This window comes from Anolis carolinensis, chromosome 1, assembly GCF_035594765.1.
Source record: "Anolis carolinensis isolate JA03-04 chromosome 1, rAnoCar3.1.pri, whole genome shotgun sequence".
Classification (NCBI taxonomy): Eukaryota; Metazoa; Chordata; class Lepidosauria; order Squamata; family Dactyloidae; genus Anolis; species Anolis carolinensis.
The window spans coordinates 292,149,060-292,168,965 of record NC_085841.1 but is presented as its reverse complement, the minus strand read 5'-3'; the positions used below and the strand labels follow the sequence as shown (position 1 = coordinate 292,168,965).

The 19,906-nt window shown below is 43.0% G+C and overlaps 1 protein-coding gene across 1 annotated transcript in view; it reads right to left on the bottom strand.

Annotated features, from left to right (window-relative positions):
- Positions 1–19,906, bottom strand: part of pdhx (pyruvate dehydrogenase complex component X) — a 72,417-nt gene that overhangs the window by 13,291 nt on the left and 39,220 nt on the right. The window contains exons 8-9 of the mRNA XM_062967868.1: positions 12,734–12,792; positions 9,271–9,429 (exon numbers count right to left, since the gene is read on the bottom strand). Coding sequence (XP_062823938.1) covers positions 9,271–9,429; positions 12,734–12,792 — 218 coding nt within the window. The remainder of the gene's footprint in view (positions 1–9,270; positions 9,430–12,733; positions 12,793–19,906) is intronic.

Genomic DNA, 19,906 nt, shown 5'->3' with positions numbered 1-19,906 from the left:
AGTACAAAATCATACTTCAATATGACATCACACATAATATTTGTTCTAAGAACCTGAGTGCATAAGGGGAAAGCGTTATCAACCAGACCCAGCTTTTAACTATATTCAGGTCATAATCATACTGGGAGGGATGATACACACTTATACCGAGAAAAATATTAATCTTGACAGGCATACATAACTATTGTGGTAATAATACACTTTTTAGTTATGAAAGCTGTGTGACAGTAAAGGATGTCCCGGTAGCATTAGGATGGGATCGGAATTGTGGTAAAGATATTAAAAATAAAGCTCATTGTTATAGATGAAAGTCTCAGATTCCTGCAATCCATCCATTATCTTTATGAAAAAAATATTGGCCTAGTAAATACTCAGAAATTAATACATCTTACTACAATGCCTGCTTCCTGCTGTACATCAGAGTTTAAAAAGCTAGGTCATTAATTTCTGTGTACACACACCAGAGAAACAAAAATCAGTAGATTTTTAAAAAAACATTCAGATTAGGCTTTTTTATATGATGGATACATATAGCATGGTGAATCTAAATGATATACATCTAGAACCAATTTACATTCCCTTCAGTCCTTCTAAGACATAGACTGATACAAACCGATAATGCCTCTATGTATCTAAATATTTAGATGTTTCCGTTTCCTATAAAAGTTTAGTACAACAAAAACTTATAAAAATAAAGTTGCAAATCTTGTCTACAATCATATCCAATTTAGAATTTATAGCAATGCAAAATCTTTCCTTGCTTATTCATTTCCAGTCCTGCACCTGAAAATCCATATTGATCTGTGGTTAATTAGCACATTGTTCACTGCAGGTATGGAGTGCAAAGAGGAAAACAGAGTAGGCGACACCTACACAGGAAGAAGACTGATTGTTTTTTAGCCCTTTAATATTGTCCAAGTTGGGCCTGTACCTAATGCTTCCAATTCAATTATTTCTGAAGGCCAGCATAAACAAGTTAATTACCTCTTTTCCGAAATGCTTGATGACCGGAAGTATTTTGGGCTTTGGATTTTTTCCCCCAGATTTTGAAATAACTATACATGTATTTGCATATATATTGAGTCCCCCTCGAGGTAGAGAAAGGTAGGGTTATAAATAAGGCAAATAAATAAGTAATAAATAATATATATATATATACATCATGAGATATCTTTGAGATAGGACCCAAATCTAAACAAGAAATTCACTGCTGTTTCACACCCAACTTACACACATAGCCTTAAAGGGAATTTTAATATTTTTGTGTAAGAAACAAAGTTTGTGTACACTGAACCAACAGAAAGCAAAGATGTCACTATTTCAATCACCTATGTGGACATGTTTGGATTTTGGAAGATTTTGGAATCTTGCATAAGAGATGCTTAACTAGTAAATTATAAGATAATATTAAAGGTGTGTTCTACCTAAGTCATTTTAAAGAAATAAACATTTTAAAATTTCTCCCAAATAACAGATTTCCATGTTATTTTAATTTGTAATCATAAATCTCTTGATGCTTATGCTGTGAAATGTAGATTCCACCTTTCCCTTGTTGCCAACAGTTAAATCCATTTGTAGTAATTATAGCAGAGAGCGATTCTCCTGACATTGCAGTTTCTCTAAATCCATCACACAGTTTCCAAAAATCTCATATGTTCTGGGTTTACCCCCATCTTTGCAATAATGTTTGCATACAACTATATTTTGATTTCATTTTAATCTATGTTTTGCACACCTTTAGCTTGCATTTGCTACAATTAAAAAGATAGCTAGAGCAAAAGGCAAGGATAATAATACAGAACAAAACTTGCAGTGATAATTCTATAGACAGCTGTTTTAAAAAGTTTATGCAGGGTATTAAGTTGTTTCCTTAATAAGTTGTTTCTGGTGGCGCAGAGGGTTAAACCGCTTAGCTGCTGAACCTGCTGACCAAAAAGTCAGCAGTTCAAATCCGGGGAGCGGGGTGAGCTCCCGCTGTTAGTCCCAACTTCTGCCAACCTAGCAGTTCGAAAACATGCAAATGTGAATAGATCAATAGGCACCGCTTCAGCAGGAAGGTAACAGCGCTCCATGCAGTCATGCCAGCCACATGACCTTAGAGACATCTACGGACAACGCTGGCTCTTTGGCTTATTAATGGAAATGAGCACCATCCCCCACAGTCAGCCACGACTAGACTTAATGTCAAAGGGAAACTGTTACCTTTACCTAAATTGTTTCCTATAGTAAAATTTTGACAGTAATTTTTTCTGGAGAAAGTTTTCTTGACCTATGAGATCAAGCATGTCTCCCATCCTCATCTCCTAAATATAGATTTGATATTATTTTCAGTTAGTTGGATAGTTCTAATTCTTGATATAAACTCTATGATTTTTCCCTTCTTTTCAGCTATGATGCTCAAGTAGAACTGCATATAAGAAGTAAAAGGACAGGTTGCTCACCTGTAACCATGTTTCTTCGAGTGTACTCTGTGAATTCACACTAATGGAGAAGCTGCGCCTGCGCAGGTTCCGACGGAAACTCTTCCAAGCTGAAGTTCAAATTTTGGCGGTAACCACGCCCCCCCTTCCCAAGGGGCATATAAGGCGGCCCCAGGCGCCCGCTCTCCAGTTCCTACGCCGCCAAGGCAACGAGAAAGGGAGAGGTTTGCCAGAGGGGAAGGAAGGGCGGGTTTGTGTGAATTCACAGAGTACACTCGAAGAAACATGGTTACAGGTGAGCAACCTGTCCTTTTTCTTCGTGTACTCTGTGAATGCACACTAATGGAGACTGACACGCTAAGGTCCCGGATGGTGGGACAAGGCAAACTCGACAATTTAGTGAATGTCCAAACACATATTTATTAGGACATAATGAGATAACAGTCCCAAGAGACCAGTGCAATCAATTGTCCGAAAGGACCAGTGCAATGCAAACATGAGCATAGTAGAAGAGGAAACATAACATAGAAATTTTTCAATAAACATGATAGAAAAAAACACTCAATTGCGTATAGTGCATATAAACGCTCTCCCAGGGGGGAGAGGGACAAACACATCATGGTCTTTGACATATCCGCCAGGATCAATAAGGCGGTACCAAGTAACAGAGCAACTGCTCAACATAATCAGGGAAAAACACATCCCTAGAGGTAGGTATGGGGAAAACGACCGGCCGAAACTTGAAGGAGAGGTATAGAGAGTCACCTGCGGGTGAATATAAGGAGAAAAGACGTTTGAGAGTCAGGAGAGGCAAGATGAGAGTACTGATCTTGCAAAGGCCGAGTCCTTTAAGGCTTTATTGTCCAGCCTGTAGTGAGAGACAAAAGTAAGAGGGTTTGACCAGATAGCCGCTTTGCATATGGAGTCAAGCGGAATACCCCTAAGGAAGGCGGTTGAAGCTGAGAGGCCCCTAGTCGACCTCGGGCGGATGGATGGAGGAGGAGGTCGCTTGGCTAGTTCGTAGGCCAACTCAATGGCCTGAGCGATCCAGTGGGATAGTCTTTGGGAAGAGATGGGATTACCCAACTTGTCCTGGGCATAGGCGACAAAGAGTCTTTGTGTCTTACGGATGTCTTTGGTACGGTCCCTGTAGAAGAGAAGTGCCCTTCGAACGTCGAGAAGGTGCAGTTTTTGCTCTAGAGGAGAGGAGGGGTTAGAGAAGAAAGCTGGTAGGACAATGTCTTGATTGAGGTGGAAAGCTGACACCACCTTAGGGAGAAAGGTAATGTCCGGGCGAAGAACAGCGCGGTCATGGTGAAAACGTAGATAAGGCTCGTCGACCCTGAGAGCAGCAAGCTTGGATGGCCGTCGTGCCGACGTGATCACCACTAGAAAGGCCAACTTCCAGGAAAGCAGACGGAGATCGGTCGAGGCAAGCGGTTCGAAGGGAGCAGAAGTGAGTTGAGAAAGTACAAGTTCGAGATTCCAGCCCGGCGTAGGTGGTAGCGACGGCGGGCAGATGTTATTGTAGCCTCGGAGAAAGGTTTTGATCAAGTGGTGAGAAAAGAGAGATGGCTGACCGTGGCGTTGAAAAGACCAGGAAAGAGCTGCGAGATAAGCTTTAATAGAAGCGAGAGAGAGTTTCTTCTCGACGAGGGTCATGAGGAAGTCGAGGACCACCGATACCGAGGTCGGAAAGGTGTCGACGTTACGGGATCGAAGGAAGGCGTGAAAGCGAGAGAGTTTATAGGAATAAGCCTTGGTAGTAGACGGCTTATGGGCTGCCCGAAGGACGTCTTGCAGGTTCTGCGGAAGGGAGGCTAGGTAAGAATCCTCCATGCAGTGAGATGAAGGGAAGGGAGGTCCGGGTGAAGAATTTTGCCGTCCTCCCTTGAGAGAAGGTGCGGCGAGGGAGGCAGAGGGCGAAACGTTGCTCTGGAGAGACGAAGAAGGGCCGGATACCACGGTTGGCGGGGCCAGGCCGGAGCTATGAGAATCGCTGTGACCGAGATCGAGAGAAGTCTTTCGAGAACTTTCGGTATGAGAGGAATCGGTGGAAAAAGATAAAGCATCTCCGCCGACCAGTCCAGTAGAAAGGCATCTCCTAGACAGCCGGGGAAGGAGTTCGGGGGAAGTCTCGCCCCGCAGCGGGGTAGCTGAGCGTTGTGGGGAGACGCGAAGAGATCCAGAGTAGGGCGTCCCCAGTGGAGGAACAGACCGTCGAGGATCTCGGGATCGAGCTTCCACTCGTGAGAGGAAGATGTCATCCTGCTGAGGGCATCTGCTAGGTCGTTTTGGGCGCCCGGCAGGTGGATTGCAGAGACCTGTACGTCGTGGGCTATGCACCAAACCCAGAGACGGGAGGAGAGGAGCATCAATTTCCTCGAACCCGTACCGCCCTGTTTGTTGATGTAGAATACTGCTACGAGGTTGTCCGATTGAATGAGGATGGACTTGTGACGGATGAGGCGGGAGAATGCTTTCAGGGCTTTGAGAATGGCGAGAAGCTCGAGAAAGTTTATGTGGTTGGCCCTCTCGGAAGGGGACCAAAGGTCTTGAACCGTTAGACCGCTCATGTGGGCTCCCCAAGCGTAGGTGGAGGAGTCCGTGGTTATGGTTAGCGACGGCGGGGCTGGATGAAATGGGAGGCCCCTGCACACGTTTTGGTGAGACGTCCACCATGAGAGGGACTGGCGGACGAACGACGGTACCGACAGGTATCTGGAGTTGTGGTGGTAGAACGGCTTGAAAGTGTCTATAAACCACCTTTGCAGGACCCGAAGGCGCAGCCTGGCAAACGGGGTCGTGAGAACCGTGGAGGCCATGTGGCCCAGAAGGACTTGGATGGCACGGGCTCTGACCCTCCGGGCAGATCGACAAAGGGCGATGTGGTGGCGGAGAGCTAGGAATCTGTCGAATGGAAGTGAACCAGTCTCTGTGACGGAGTCGAAGAGGGCCCCGATGAACCGGATTCGGGTTGACGGGGAGAGATTTGACTTCTCGGAGTTGAGTTGGAGGCCGAGAGATTTTAGAAGACGCAGCGTGAAGGAAACGTGGTTTTCGAGAAGAACCGGATCGGGCCCGACGAGAAGCCAGTCGTCCAGATAAGGAAAGACCGTGATGCCATGTAGCCTGAGGTGGGCCGCTACGGCGGCGACGACCTTGGTAAAGACCCTCGGGGCCGTAACGAGGCCGAAGGGTAAAACGGTAAATTGGTAGGTTTGGTCGAGAACTTTGAAACAGAGGAACCGTCTGTGCGCCTCCCGTATCGCCACGTGGAAGTAGGCGTCTCGTAAGTCTATGGAGGCAAAGTAGTCTCCCCGCTGCAGCATCGGGAGGATAGAGGCAATAGAGACCATCCTGAATTTGGAAGGGCGAATGAATATATTGAGGGCCCTTAGGTCCAGAATGGGGCGTAGCCCGCCTCCTCTCTTCGGGACTGTAAAGTATCTGGAGAAGAAACTTAAAGGGTCCAGTTCGGGAGGGGAGGGACGGATGGCGCCTTTGGCCAGTAATGCCTCGACTTCGGCCAGTATCTCTGGGGAAGGAGTTGAGTGGAGAATGCGACCTGTAGGTGGGAGGTCCGTGAACTCTAAGGCGTAGCCGTCTTGGACAATGCAAAGAACCCATGCATCTGAAGTAATAGACTCTCATTGATTGTAGAAGGGGGCTAGGCGGTCTGCAAAGGCGCCGGAGGGTCGAGGCAGCGTGGGCTCTGCATCGGTAGCGGGCGAGGAGCTTTGGCAGGGGTTGGCGTCAGGTACGCCGGTTAGCCTGCGGAGGAGCGGGGGTGGTTCGACCGCGTTGCTTTTGTGGATGAGGTCCCCGACGAGGTTGGAGATGGGTTTGATTGTTCGAGCCCGAAGGCCGCCTGAAAGAGTGGTGTCTGAAAGATTGCGGCGGGAAGCGGCGGGAGCGGTGCGGGAACCAGCGGGTGCGCTGAGGTTGCGGTTGGTCGCCACATTTAGACGCAAGAATTTTAAAGTCATGATTAGACTTGAGTTTGTCATCGGTACCGGAGTTAAATAGTCCGAGCGCGTCAAAGGGAAGGTCTTCAATGACCTGTCTGGAAGATGAAGAGAGACCCGAAGACCTCAGCCAGGCGTGGCGGCGGATGGATATCGCGTGGGCAATCATCTTGCCCGCAGTATCACCTGTATGTTTCGCCATTTGTATTTGGTGGTGAGCAAGCGAGTCTGCTTCCTGTTGGAGGGTAGTGAGGACGGAGCGGTCTTCGTCCGACATCTTAGCGAAGAAGGGCTGTGCCTTCTCCCAGATAATCTGCTGGTAGGCACCCATGCAGGCTCCATAGTTCGCCATGCGGCAAAGCAAAAGGGCTCCGGAGTAAAGTTTTCGACCCACGGCGTCGAAGCGCTTCCCTTCTCTGTCGGCCGGAGTGTTCGACTGACGACCTGAGGATTGAGAGGCCTTAACGACCAGGGAGTTGGGGTCGGGGTGGTGTTTGAGCCATTCCAAGGTATCATCGTCGGTACGGTACCAAGTCTCGATCCTCTTCGAGGTCGGAGGAATGGAGGAAGGGGTTTTCCAGGAGGCCTGGATAACGTCCAACAGATAAGGCAGGAAAGGGAGTAGCGTGGCCGGCGGAGCTTGGGCCTGCACCCTTTTGAAAACTGGATCAGACACTGCTTTGGAAGTCTGCTTGATCTCCAAACCCAGGGCGTCGGCCATTCTGACCATTTGATCAGAGAAAGCACGAATATTGTCAGTAGGAGAAGGCGGGTCCGCCTCATACGCATCGTGGGGAGGAGAGAGGTCGAGACCGAGAGAGACCACCGAGGCCGAGAGGACAGAGTCTGGGCGGTCAACATCAACATCTTCCTCCTCAGCCCCTTGGGGGGACTGAGGGGGAGAAGAAAGCACAGTCTCGGGAGGAGGCATGGCCTCGCGGGAAGAGAGGGTCGGGAGCCGAGGATCCTTGGAGGCTGAGGCCTGAGCTGCTCGAGCCAGGCGAGCCGTTTGTCTGCCACGCTCCGGTGTCGAGGTGGGAGGGAAGAGCTGTTGGCGCGACGAGTGAGGCGGCGCAAGGGGCTCCGGCACCGGCACCCTGACCACCGTTTGGGTAGAGTGGTGGGGTGAGTCCTGCAGCTCCCCGTCAGACAGGGGGTGCAATGGAGATTGAGAAACATCTCTAGGCCTCTGTGCTGGCACAATTGGAGAGGATCTTCTCGAGGAGGTTGCCGAGGAAGATGGCTGGTCTCTCCTTGAGGAGGCCGAGGAAGAGGAGCGCTGAGTCAGCCGTTTCTTTGTCGGCGGTTGCTTGGATGCAACCCTCAAGGACTTGCCAGGTGTGGGAGGAACCACAGCTGAGTCAGATTGCGCTCGACGAGACTCCTCGTGAGCCCTTTTAAAGGCTATTTTGATAGCAGAGGAGGACGGAGGGGAGCCGATACGAGAGCGGATCGAGGTCACCGAAGCCAAAGAGCTCGACGTCGAGGAAGGCCCCACCTTTCCGGAGCGGGTCGATACGGTAGCCGTCGTCACGGTACACGGTGGCTTGACCGGCTTAGCGGCCCTGGAGGTCTTGGACACCCTGGACGAGACCGAGGAGGCTTTAGCTGACGGAGGCTTAGCTGGTGGCGCCGACATAGCTCTTAGGGCTGAAGACGACGACGTACCCGACGTCGACGGAGTCGGTTCTGGCGCGAGAGATTTTTCGTAAAGTGCCGCTCTAAGCCTAGCGGCTCTGTTCTTTCTGGCCTGAGCTGTGAGAGCTAGGCAGAAACGGCAGGTACTGACCACATGAGCCTCGCCAAGACAGAAGAGGCACTTGGCGTGGCCGTCCGAGTCAGGAATTTTAGCAGCACACTGCGTGCAACGCTTGAAACGAGTAGTAGACATGCGAAGAGTCCGAAGTGAACCTTGCGGCGGAAAAAAAGGAACTGGAGAGCGGGCGCCTGGGGCCGCCTTATATGCCCCTTGGGAAGGGGGGGGCGTGGTTACCGCCAAAATTTGAACTTCAGCTTGGAAGAGTTTCCGTCGGAACCTGCGCAGGCGCAGCTTCTCCATTAGTGTGCATTCACAGAGTACACGAAGAAAAAGGTAAAGGTTTTCCCCTGACGTTAAGTCCAGTCGAGACCAACTCTGGGGTTGGTGCTCATCTCTATTTCTAAGCCAAAGAGCCGGCGTTGTCCATAGACATCTCCAGGTCATGTAGCCAGCATGACTGCATGGAGCGCCGTTACCTTCCTGCCGGAGCGGTACCTATTGATCTACTCACATTTGCATGTTTTCGAACTGCTAGGTTGGCAAGAGCTGGGGCTAACAGCGGGCGCTCATTCCGCTCCTGGGGTTTGAACCAGGGACCTTTTGGTCCACAAGTTCAGCAGCTCAGCGCTTTAACACACTGTGCCACCAGGGGCCCCTTGCATATAAGAAACTGAGCTACAAATCAAAGAGAACCTGGCATGAATCTCACTATTCCACCTAGTCCAGTAGTTGGGTCTTGAGCTAAATTGTTCCAATGCAAATTATGATTTTGAGCTTCAACAGGAAAAGGGACTAGAATGTACATCCCTGAATTTGTACAACAGTACTTGAAATTAATCGCTTCTTTGGAAATGTTATATAAACAGGACAGACACAAGAAGCATTTGTTGACTTTAATATCACTTAAACTCCTCAAATATTTCCCAGAAAGGAAAACTTGGCCATTCCTGTGGAATTGTACATTTCCTCAGATGTCTTATTTAACAACAACCACCACCAACACCCCCCACCCCCAGCTTTTGGCTATCTGAAGTATATCTAAAAGAAACTGTGTGTCTTTTTCTGAAATAAGCCATACTTTTTGAAGATCTAAGTGCCATTATGTCCTAGAGAGGAGCCCTACCTTTGCAGATGCAGCAATTTCCTGAACTCCCTTGGCTGCAGCATCTTTTATGACTGGTGTAATGAGACCTCGGTCTGTTGCCACAGCAATAGAGATGTCTATAGACTGCAGCTGCCGGGGGCCCTCACCATCCCAGGTCACATTCACATCTGGCATTTGCTGTAAGAAGGAAACAGAGACAGACCCAGCTGTTAAAGGAATAATGGTACAACCAATTACAAAGTAAAAGGAATCCCCTTTAGAATTTGTGGGAACAGAGGCATTCACTTATGGAAAAAGGTTTGCCTTAAGCAAGGCAAGGTGAATAATAGTAATAATAACTATCTGTCATAGAAGTCTAAAAATAGACTAATCTTATTAGCTAGAACCCATGTATATTTCCTCTAGCTTGGAAAGGGAATGCACATTACAGACATGGAAGTTTCATAGCTACAGGCAGCAAGAAAGATTGATCAGCGCCCACAGCTTTGGAGCTATTACTGAATTATTAACAGACTCCAACTCATCAGATGTCAGCCTTCACCTTGCAGATGCCTAGGAGAAAAAGCACTGTGGTGTCTTGCCTGCAACCATGAGGAAATGTATATAGATTTTGTGTTCCTTCTTGATTTATGGGGTAGGGGGCATGATCCAAACTAAAATGGGAGAGAAACTCACACTAACATATCCCCGTTAACAGCCTCTGTCCTATAACTAAATGCAATGCTTGGTCAATTTAAAACTTGCTAAAATTCAGAACTTTGGCATTTGAAATTTAAATTTGTGAGCTATTTTAGTAACATTAATCCTACTGCTGGACTTTAAATGCAGTAAAATCAAGCAGAACAAAACCAAATTTGAAAATTTCCCATATTGTTCTTGCTTCAGCCCCCAAAGTAAGGAATAGCATCACCACGCTGAATGTTAAAAACACAACCCAAAAGCACACACATTTGTTTTAGATTTATTTTTATTTTTACTGGTTTACCATTTACAGTGTCTTTTGTTTATAAAGGTAAAAAACAGCTGTTCTGAAAAGGGCCCACACAGGGCTGAATTCAATTTATATTTCCTCCTTGAATACTGATCTGAAATGTATATGGGAATACTGATTACACATGTGTATATCATCAGCATATCTTTATGTGCACTAAGGGGTTGCCACTGATGATTTGCTCTTTTACAGAGCATTTCTCTACTGTTGGAACAACTCACATATTGCAGCTCAGTCTTTGGAAGGAGTTTACAGTACTTATAAGGAACTGCAAAGACAGCCAGCATGGTGTAATTGTTTGAGCACTAGCCCAGAAGTCTGGAGAATAGAGCTGCCCACTTGGAACCTTATCACATTAGGAAATACTCTGTTTCTGAGACTGTTTGAGAATGATTTCAAATGGGTCCAATCACATGAGCATCACAAAAACAGATTATTTGCAGACAGAATTCTAATCATATTTTTAAATAGCGTTGTTTTTGTGTGTGATAGGCAAATCTGCATGCATCCCATCAGCAATGATACTTTTTAAAAGGTCATAGAGTGATGTAGGAGGTGTTCTGAATGGATGGAGAGCAGCCAGCCTTCCGTGGTGTGAAGAATCAAAGCACAGTATTTTCAAAACATAAGAATCGTAATAATTAGGTGTGATGAGGAGAGTATGCATCCCATCTCAATATAGTATGCACCCAGTTCTAAAAAAATATGGGATACATACTGATATAAATGGATTATATCCCAATGTGATGAGGTCATGGAAACTCACTGGGTGACCTTAAGAAGTCACACTCTCTTAGACTCAAAGCCCCCCCCCCCCCCCAAAAAAAAAAGGTCTTGCCAAGAAACTCCGTAACAGGTTCACTTTAGGTCACCATAAGTGAAAAATGACTTGGAAGCACACATCATATCCACATGATTCTTTGATAAATGCCCTTTGGACATCATTGTTTTCCCCTATTTTAACATATAAATGGGAGATTTGATTAAAGACAAAGAGCAGTTATCACAGGCAAAGGAATAAAAAAATGAATGCAGAGAAGAAGGGCTTGACTAGTGGCAGCCTCAGCATTAGATTTAAGGGTGCTCCTAGCAATGATGTTGACAGTTGAAGATCACGTTTTGGGGGTGGGGTGGTGGTGGCAGGCATTTGCTTGCTCTAGACAACACCCACACTTTTTTGGCAAATCAAATTACTAGCAGAACAATATTCCCTGATCTACATTAATATCTGGATAAAAGAAGCCAAAATGACATACCATATCAGAAAGGCATGACATCATGCCTTCATGATAATTCTCTTGGACATTTTGGGCCATTACCACTGTAAAGGACAGTGTTGTATGTGGAAATGCACCTGGAGAGTTTGAAGGGCTGCTGCATGAACTGGCTACTGACTGGTGGTAGTTGAGCTTGCCAACTATTTTTCATAGTTAAAACTCTGACTTTTAAAATCTTGAAACCTAGCATAATGACATTTTTCACAATATGTTCATTAGTACCATTGAGAATTTTAATGAACATTTTGTGCTAACAACGGTTGGAATTGCACCTCTGGAAATTCCTTTCCAGAGATGTCTGTTTATAAAATCAGTGATTTATTCATTCAGACAACTGTTTATTTATCACTTAATGTATATGTTTGCTTGTTTGATTTTGAGCTATTAGTGTTTTTATTGCCGACACAAATATATTGGAATTGTGTTGAGACTGTGTATACTTGAATTTGTCAGTGCGATGCCTTGAGTGCCAATTTGCAGGAAAGGAGAATATAAATAGAACAAATTAGAGCAGATTGTTATGTGGCACAAGGGCAGATGTTCAAAATCAAAAGCTCGCTAGATATGTAGTTCCCTCAACTCCTGCCCAAAGCAGTGTGAGGAAAAAGAGAAATATGGAATTTGATGACATTAAGTGAACTGTGAAGGAGAGATAACGCCTCCATTCTGTGAATGTGTGCATCATGGGAACAGAAGAATACTTGCACCCAATAGGATCAGCTTAAAGAAGACCCCCTCTGGCAAACATTCTGAAATACTTTGTAAAATTCAGGAATATACACACAAATGACAAAATCAAAGTGAGATTATCATGTTAAGACACCCATATTTAAAAGGCTGCTAGATAGTCCAGCTAACCATTTTATGTGTGTATCACTCTAGATATATATGAAATAAATTCCAAACACTGATGACATAAAGATAAAGAATATTCCTTTTACAAATTCCAAAGAATATGAAAAATGTTTTAACACCACTTTAAAGAGAATCCTGGGATTTGTAGTATGTTGAAGCATTAGCACTTTTGGCAGTAAAGCTAAAGACATGGTAAATTTACAACTCCGACTGAGTGTTGACGAACTGCATCAATTCTACAGTGTAGATGCACCTTTCATCTACAAAATCCTCACTGTTTCTGTTGCCCCTTCTTGTTTCTCAAGTTCCTTATTATAAATAAGTTAAGAATGAAATATTGTATTCAATCATTACTTACTTTGAGGGTAACTGCAGTTGCTTTAATAATGAAATCATTTACTGACACTTTAATATCATCTGCAGGGGAGAGAAAGAGAAATTAAGTTGTATAGTTTCAAGATAACAATGCATAATATGACAATGTTCAGATGCCACTATTTCAGAGTGTCATTGGCAAAGCTGCAGAATGACCTTTTGGAAAGCCCTATTATAAAAAAAGTTTTAATAATTAAATTACTTATCTTCACAGTAGGTTTGCTTTTTATAGTACCATAAATTTAAAACCCAGAACACATTTCTCCCATTACTACAAGGAAAGAACAATTTGGAAATGAGCTGCTATTAATTGAGACCACATAAAGCAGGGCACATATTGTTTAAAACTAAGCTGTATTTTCAAGGAGTGAGGAAATTAAGAACATCTGAAAGAAGATAGAAAACCACCATTATGCTAATAGTAAGTATAAAGGGAAAAGGAGGAAGGGTTTATAACACTTTATTGGAGATAAACATCACTTAAAATAATGAGGTTTGAGATAATGGTGACTAATATGTCCTTGTAACATATTAGTTGGAATTTCCTTTCTCCCTTCTGATGTTCATCAGTCTCTGAACTATGCAGCATCTTTACACAAAAACAAACCAGCTGAAATAGTTGTCCCCTGTACAGGCCCAGTGTACTGTTCTAGCACCTGAATCTCAACCTGTTTAAAATATCAATTTAATATAGCTGATATCTCATACTTCATTATAGAAACATCAAATCTCCTTCTCAATCATACCCTCCCCCACCTTTCATAAGCATTCATATATGTGGCAATCACATGTCAGATAATTCAAGAGACTCTTTTCAATCCAGACACTACACAGCCAGGAAAGGGGACATTCATTAGTTGGCAGAACTCAAGAAGCCTGTCTGATCATGCCTCACGTTGTCATTATATTTGCCCCAGTTGCATGTGTTGCATATTGTTGTTATTTCTTATCCACCTCTCCTACATACCAAGGTGGAGAACAATGGATTAAAATACAGAAACAGACAGTTATACACCAATTAAAATACATGGCCAGTTTAAAAAGTATGCATACTGTATTAAAAAACAAGGAATTCATAATTTAAAAACTCTTAACTTAAAAGCCAAAATAATTAAAAGGACTGTTAGAAGATATTAGTTTTTAGTGCTGTCTTCCAGCAGACCATTCCATAACGGGGTTGGCTGATGAAAATGTTATCTGGTTAACAGTTGCCAGTTTGGTCCATATAAGTATTCATGCACTGGGTCATAAGACCAAACCACAAAAGAAAGTATCATGATGAGAATGATAATAATAATAACACGTATCTGTTATCCACCTCTCCTTCACAGCTCTATGCAGTGCAGCCCAATGGACAATGAGATGAAATGTTTGCTTATCTTAAAATTGATATTCTGGTTTAAGAGACTGAAAGACTAGTACTAGAGTGTAAAACAGAAGACAATGTTGATGGTTTGAATAAGCAATACTATCATACAAGTTTTATGGATAATTTATTACACTGGGGTTAAAACCAAATATTTCTTTAAAGGAGCTGGCCAAATGCTTCAGTGGTATTTCAGTAATATAGATAGAATTTGGAAGAAATTCTAAACAAATTTATTAACATAAGCACTCCTCATAATGCAATTCTCAGACCATAACAGCATTTTTGATGTGATAAATGTTCCTGGAAAATATGTAACAGAAATTCATTTCATATACCTATCTATTGGAACACAGGTGATATGCAAACTTTGCTATGCAAGAGCACAGAATAATCAAACAGCATTATAATAACAATTTTGTCTACATATTTGTCTAACAAAATGCAAATATATGTGGTAACAATAACATTAAGCAGAGAATGTTATCAATAGCTTTATCATGTATTAAGTCATCACCAAATGAATGGCAATGCATATGACATATAACAAACTGCTTTATTGTTATACAAAGGTCTACTGTAGTTCTAAAAATAAGCCCTCCAAAAAAAGACACTGTAAATACAAATTTCATTGTTCTTTTTGATGTTCTATGAAGCATGAACTGGAATAATCAAAAGGATTATCTTGTATATCTGTTCAACTGTAAACGCAAAACATGTCATTGTGTGATGTACCTTGGGGGCTTTATACTGTTCAGATTACTGAGATGAAGGCATCAGCAAATCCTGAAATTGGGTTAACTATATTAGCAGGGCAGGTAGGAACTCTGCTGCACAGCTGAAAGTCTAAAATATTTAAGAAACATAAGACCATGATCCCCGGCCACCAATTTGGCCTAAAGGTGTACAGTAACTTTGAGTGGTTTGGATTTTTCTGGCACACACACATACTGTTTAGGCAGTATGTCAACTCTACTTCCTCCTACTGAAAGGGAAATCAGTCACTGACTTTTTTTTTAGTCTACAGTAATCATAACATTCATGACAAAACTGGGATAACAAGATGCAGTCTTTGAAGAAAGGACAGATCTACGATGCTGTCCATCTTTGGGTTATTTACGGACCCATCCTGAAGGCATGTGACAAGTTATTTCTCATCATAACACTCTTTTTGCGTACTTTACAACTACTTTATTAACCCTTTGGCGCCTAAAATGAAGATACAGCACAAAGGCTTCAGATCTGTGTCATTTGATAACATATAAATAAATATACAGAAGAACTGTAAGAAAAGAAGTATCATTACTTCTTATAACTACTGTGGCTATTATCCAAAGAAAGCCCATGGTCAAAATCAAACATGCTACATGCAGAAAGAAAGTTTGAACTTGATTACACTGCTAGTGCAACAAGCCCATTGCTAGCAGAATTGCTGGATACAAAGTATTCATGCCTAAATGTGCATGTCCAAATCCAAGGGCACACTTAGGTTGGACTATAGCCTGCAGGTTTGATAGTATGGCTAACTCATAACCTTCACAGCTCTTCTGTCTTTTTGATATAGGAAAATCAAAGCATATAAGAACATGTGTTCAAGGTTCTGGAGCAGGTGGTTGATTTCTCAAAACCAGAGACTGTTGATTAGTTCGGCTGATTCAAAATTAATTTTAGAATAGATGTTGGGAATGAAACAACCTTGGTGGAGTGGTAGATGTACTGTCCCTCAAAATGGGTAGATGCAATGCAACTAGAACCTCCTCCCCCAGCATATTTGGGCCCTAAATGTGGTACCTCCCATCTGACAACAATGATGCCAACAATGATGTAAAGGTCAGCACCCCTTTGAAACTTCTGAATCTCAGATATTATGAATAATATCTATATATATAAATGAGTAATGGCATCACGGCGACCAACAAAACAACAAAACAACAAAACTACAGGCCCCCCAACCTCGAAATTTGACAACACAATCCATCATCCATGCCTCTAGGTTGATACAACAAAAATAAAATAAAAATAAAGTCCTAATTACAGGGAGAGGAATAATAGTTTTTATCCAATTGCTGCCAGTTTGAAGTCTAAGCTCAGCCCACTTGGTCTCCTAGCAACCTCCTCAGCCCAGGGGACAGGCACAGTTAGGCCTCACTTAGGCCTCTTCCACAGATTATCAGATTTTAACTGGATTATATGGCAGTGTAGACTCAAGGCCCTTCCACACAGCTATATAACCCATTTAGAATCTTATATTATCTGCTTTGCACTGGATTATCTTGACTCCACACTGCCATATAATCCACTTCAATGTGCATACTAAACATAAAGACAACCATACAACAGACATTCAATACCATCACTACCTCAACAATTTCTCACCAACACCACCAGACAACGCCACAGCAACGCGTGGCCGAGCACAGCTAGTATTCTATAATATAATACACTAACTCTTCATTGGTGAAGTTGATTATTTCTACATCTTTCCAATCAGGGCTGTGGCGCAGCTGGTTAGTAGCCAGCTGCAATAAATCACTACTGTCTGAGAGGTCATGAGTTTGAAACCAGCTCACGTCAGCTTGAGCGCCCGACCATTAAATAGCCTAGCTCGTTGTTTACCTAAGCAACCCGAAAGGCAGTTGTATCTGTCAAGTAGGAAAATTTAGGGACCACTTATGCGGGGAGGCTAATTTAACCAACTTACGTATAGTAGAGTCTCACTTATCCAACATAAATGGGCCGGCAGAATGTTGGATAAGCAAAAATGTTGGATAATAAGGAGGGATTAAGGAAAAGCCTATTAAACGTCAAATTATGTTATGATTTTACAAATTAAGCACCAAAACATTATGTTTTATAACAAATGGACAGAAAAAGCAGTTCAATACATGATAACTTTATGTAATAATTACTGTATTTATGAATTTAGCACCAAAACTTCACAATGTATTGAAAAACTGACTACAAAAACATTGACTACTAAAAGGTAAACTGCATTGGATAATACAGAACATTGGGTAAGTGAAGGTTGGATAAGCGAGACTTCTACTGTACTTCTGAATATACATGCAAAGCTATGAGAATCCCCAAAGTGTTTTGTGAGAAATCTAAAAGATTGGAATTTTCTTACTCTTCACATTTCTATAGTCAATCTGTAATGTCATCAAATGACAGGAGCTCAACAAAAAGCTCAAAGCTCAGTACATAGCGTTGGTTCTGTATGAGAAAATCAAAATTACCATTTGAATAAACAGTACCTGCTTAGAATGCTAATAGAAGAATTTGGCCTCTGCACTTGCCAAGTTTGCTAATTAAAAGGTAACCTTGAAATCCAAAATGCAAGGCCATTCATGTGAAGAAGTTTACACTGAAACTGGTGGGTTCTTTTTGTGGTTGGGAATATAGCAGTATCAAAGCAGCATATATCTCCACCAAAGGCAAAGCTTCCATTAAATCAAAATCCTTTGCCCATGACATGACATCTGGATGACCCCACTTGCCATCAAAACCAATTTAACAAAAATGAGTGCTGAATGCTGCCTTGCAAGCGACTTCACAAACAAGCACACATCAGAAAAGAAAGAAAATTATTCAAATTACAGCTAAAGTCCAGAAGACAGAAACCAAGACCCAATAATGCAAATCCACTGCTGGAAGAAGATCTATCAGCATATCCAGGAGGATGTGATTTCCCACCATACAGACAATGTACAATCTAATTATCTGGATGGGGAGCAGGGTTCTTAGTGACAGGAAGGGCCGATGGGAAGGGAAGAAGAACAATATTCTGTTGAAAATGCACAGGGGCAGGGATGGGAATAGTTTCCTCCAGGATCCACTGATGAAAGTTCTACCATCAGAAAATGAACCCTGAGTTTTCCTAGTCCTATTGCCTCCTTCAAAAATATCTGCTAATTTGGATTAATGCTGCTTAGATCTGAGATGTGAGATAGCAGTAGAACATCTGTAACTGTACAGTAGTCCACTTTCACGAAAGTAGGCTGTTAAGATAGGGAGTAGAAATGCATCAGATACCTACTAGAAAATGTAGCAAAAAGAAAACTTCTTGGGAGGGTACCAAGTAAGAGTACAGAAAGAAGGGCATTAAACAAACACCCAGTATTTCGTATTTAAAATTTGTTCTTCTTCAGATTAATTCAGAAATACATTTCCTTGACTTTTTCTGATCCAGGATTATGGCCTTTAATCGGATTGAAAACCCCTGCTAGAGCACGCACATTGAATGAAAGAAATCTACAGTTGTACGAATTCATTATTCAGAATAGGTCAACAGACAGGATTCTACCCATAACTTCAAAATATATAGTGTATCTCGGGTAAAGAGAGAGCCAGTGTGGTACAGTGATTTAAGCATTGGACTTGAATTGGTTTGAATCTCTCCTGTGCCATGGAAACCCGCTAAGTGACCCTGAGCAAGTTACATACTCTCAGCCTCAAAGAAGGACAAATGCAACCCTCCCTCATCTGAACAAATCTTGTAAAGAAAATCATGTGGTAGCTTTGCCTTACTGTTGCCATAAGTTTAAAAGGCCTGAAGGCATACAACAGTAAACATTCGTGGCACATTTGTGGGGCTTGTACAGTTTGTATTCACAACTCTACAGGTTCATTGGTGCAGCCTAGTGAAAGGCCTGGTGGCTCTGAAACCAAAATCTTTGGAGATTTTCTCCCATTTTCAAATTTTAACCCCCCCCCCCAAACAAAAAAATACTCCATGTAAAAGGCCTCAGTCATCAGAATTCTCCTTGCATACCAAAAAGAGGTGGTTTTGATGCGCTCACTGGCATGGCTTGCCTTTAACCTTTATTTTGTGGTACATCTCTGAAATGCACCATAAGTTCAAGATAAACTATCCTTTTCTTCAGCTCTAACACCTGAATCCAATTGCTGGTCGCCATGTGAGTAGATCTATGGATTCAACTACTGGTGAAAAAATATTTACAATATATATTCATGTAGAAGTCTAAAAAAAATTAGTCAAAACTGACTAAAAAAACTGGCTTGATTTATCCACAGAACAGTACCTTACCGCTTATCAAAAAGGAACCATCATTTTGTTTTGCTACTGAGTAGAGTGGCAAAACGTGAAAAGTTAACACAGTCCCAGGAGCGCCTAAAATGAACCAAGCCCTATACTCTCTCCATCACCACACTGCTTCTGGCCTTTCTGAATGCCTTGGTGAGAAAATGGTGACAACATCCAAAGGCAGCTGGTGCACTGAGGAGACACTGGAGCTTTCCCCTCTCTGTGAAGTAACCCTTCACATATTCACATGTCATATCAAAACCTGCCCTCAACATTGTCACGACCCAGGCTGCAGAGCACCAATAACCATACACAGAGGCCAGAATCTATCTAATATCTTTATTAAGGAAATATATAAAGTTAATAAAAACAAGTATAGGAAATAGTCCAGAAGTAGACCTTTCAGGAAAGGTCAAAATTAGTCCAAAGAAGCAATGTCCAATATGAAATATTAAGGTCCAAAGTTGTAATCCAAATAACCGAAACACTCACTTGCCAAGCAAGTGAGGGGAGATGACAAGGTCCTTTAGTCCATGAACTTGAGCAAGGCTAGGAAATAACTTGATTCTTGGAACACAAAGCTTGATTCAAGGCAACAAGGAAACGAGGAGCAAGAACAAGATCCGTGGTAATTACTTGGCGAGGTCCGGGAAACAAGGCAAGATCCGGGGAGAAAACAAGGCTGAGAACGAAGGCTTGGAACAGGAACAAAGGCTTGAGAGCAGGAGTAGCTGTCCACACACGCT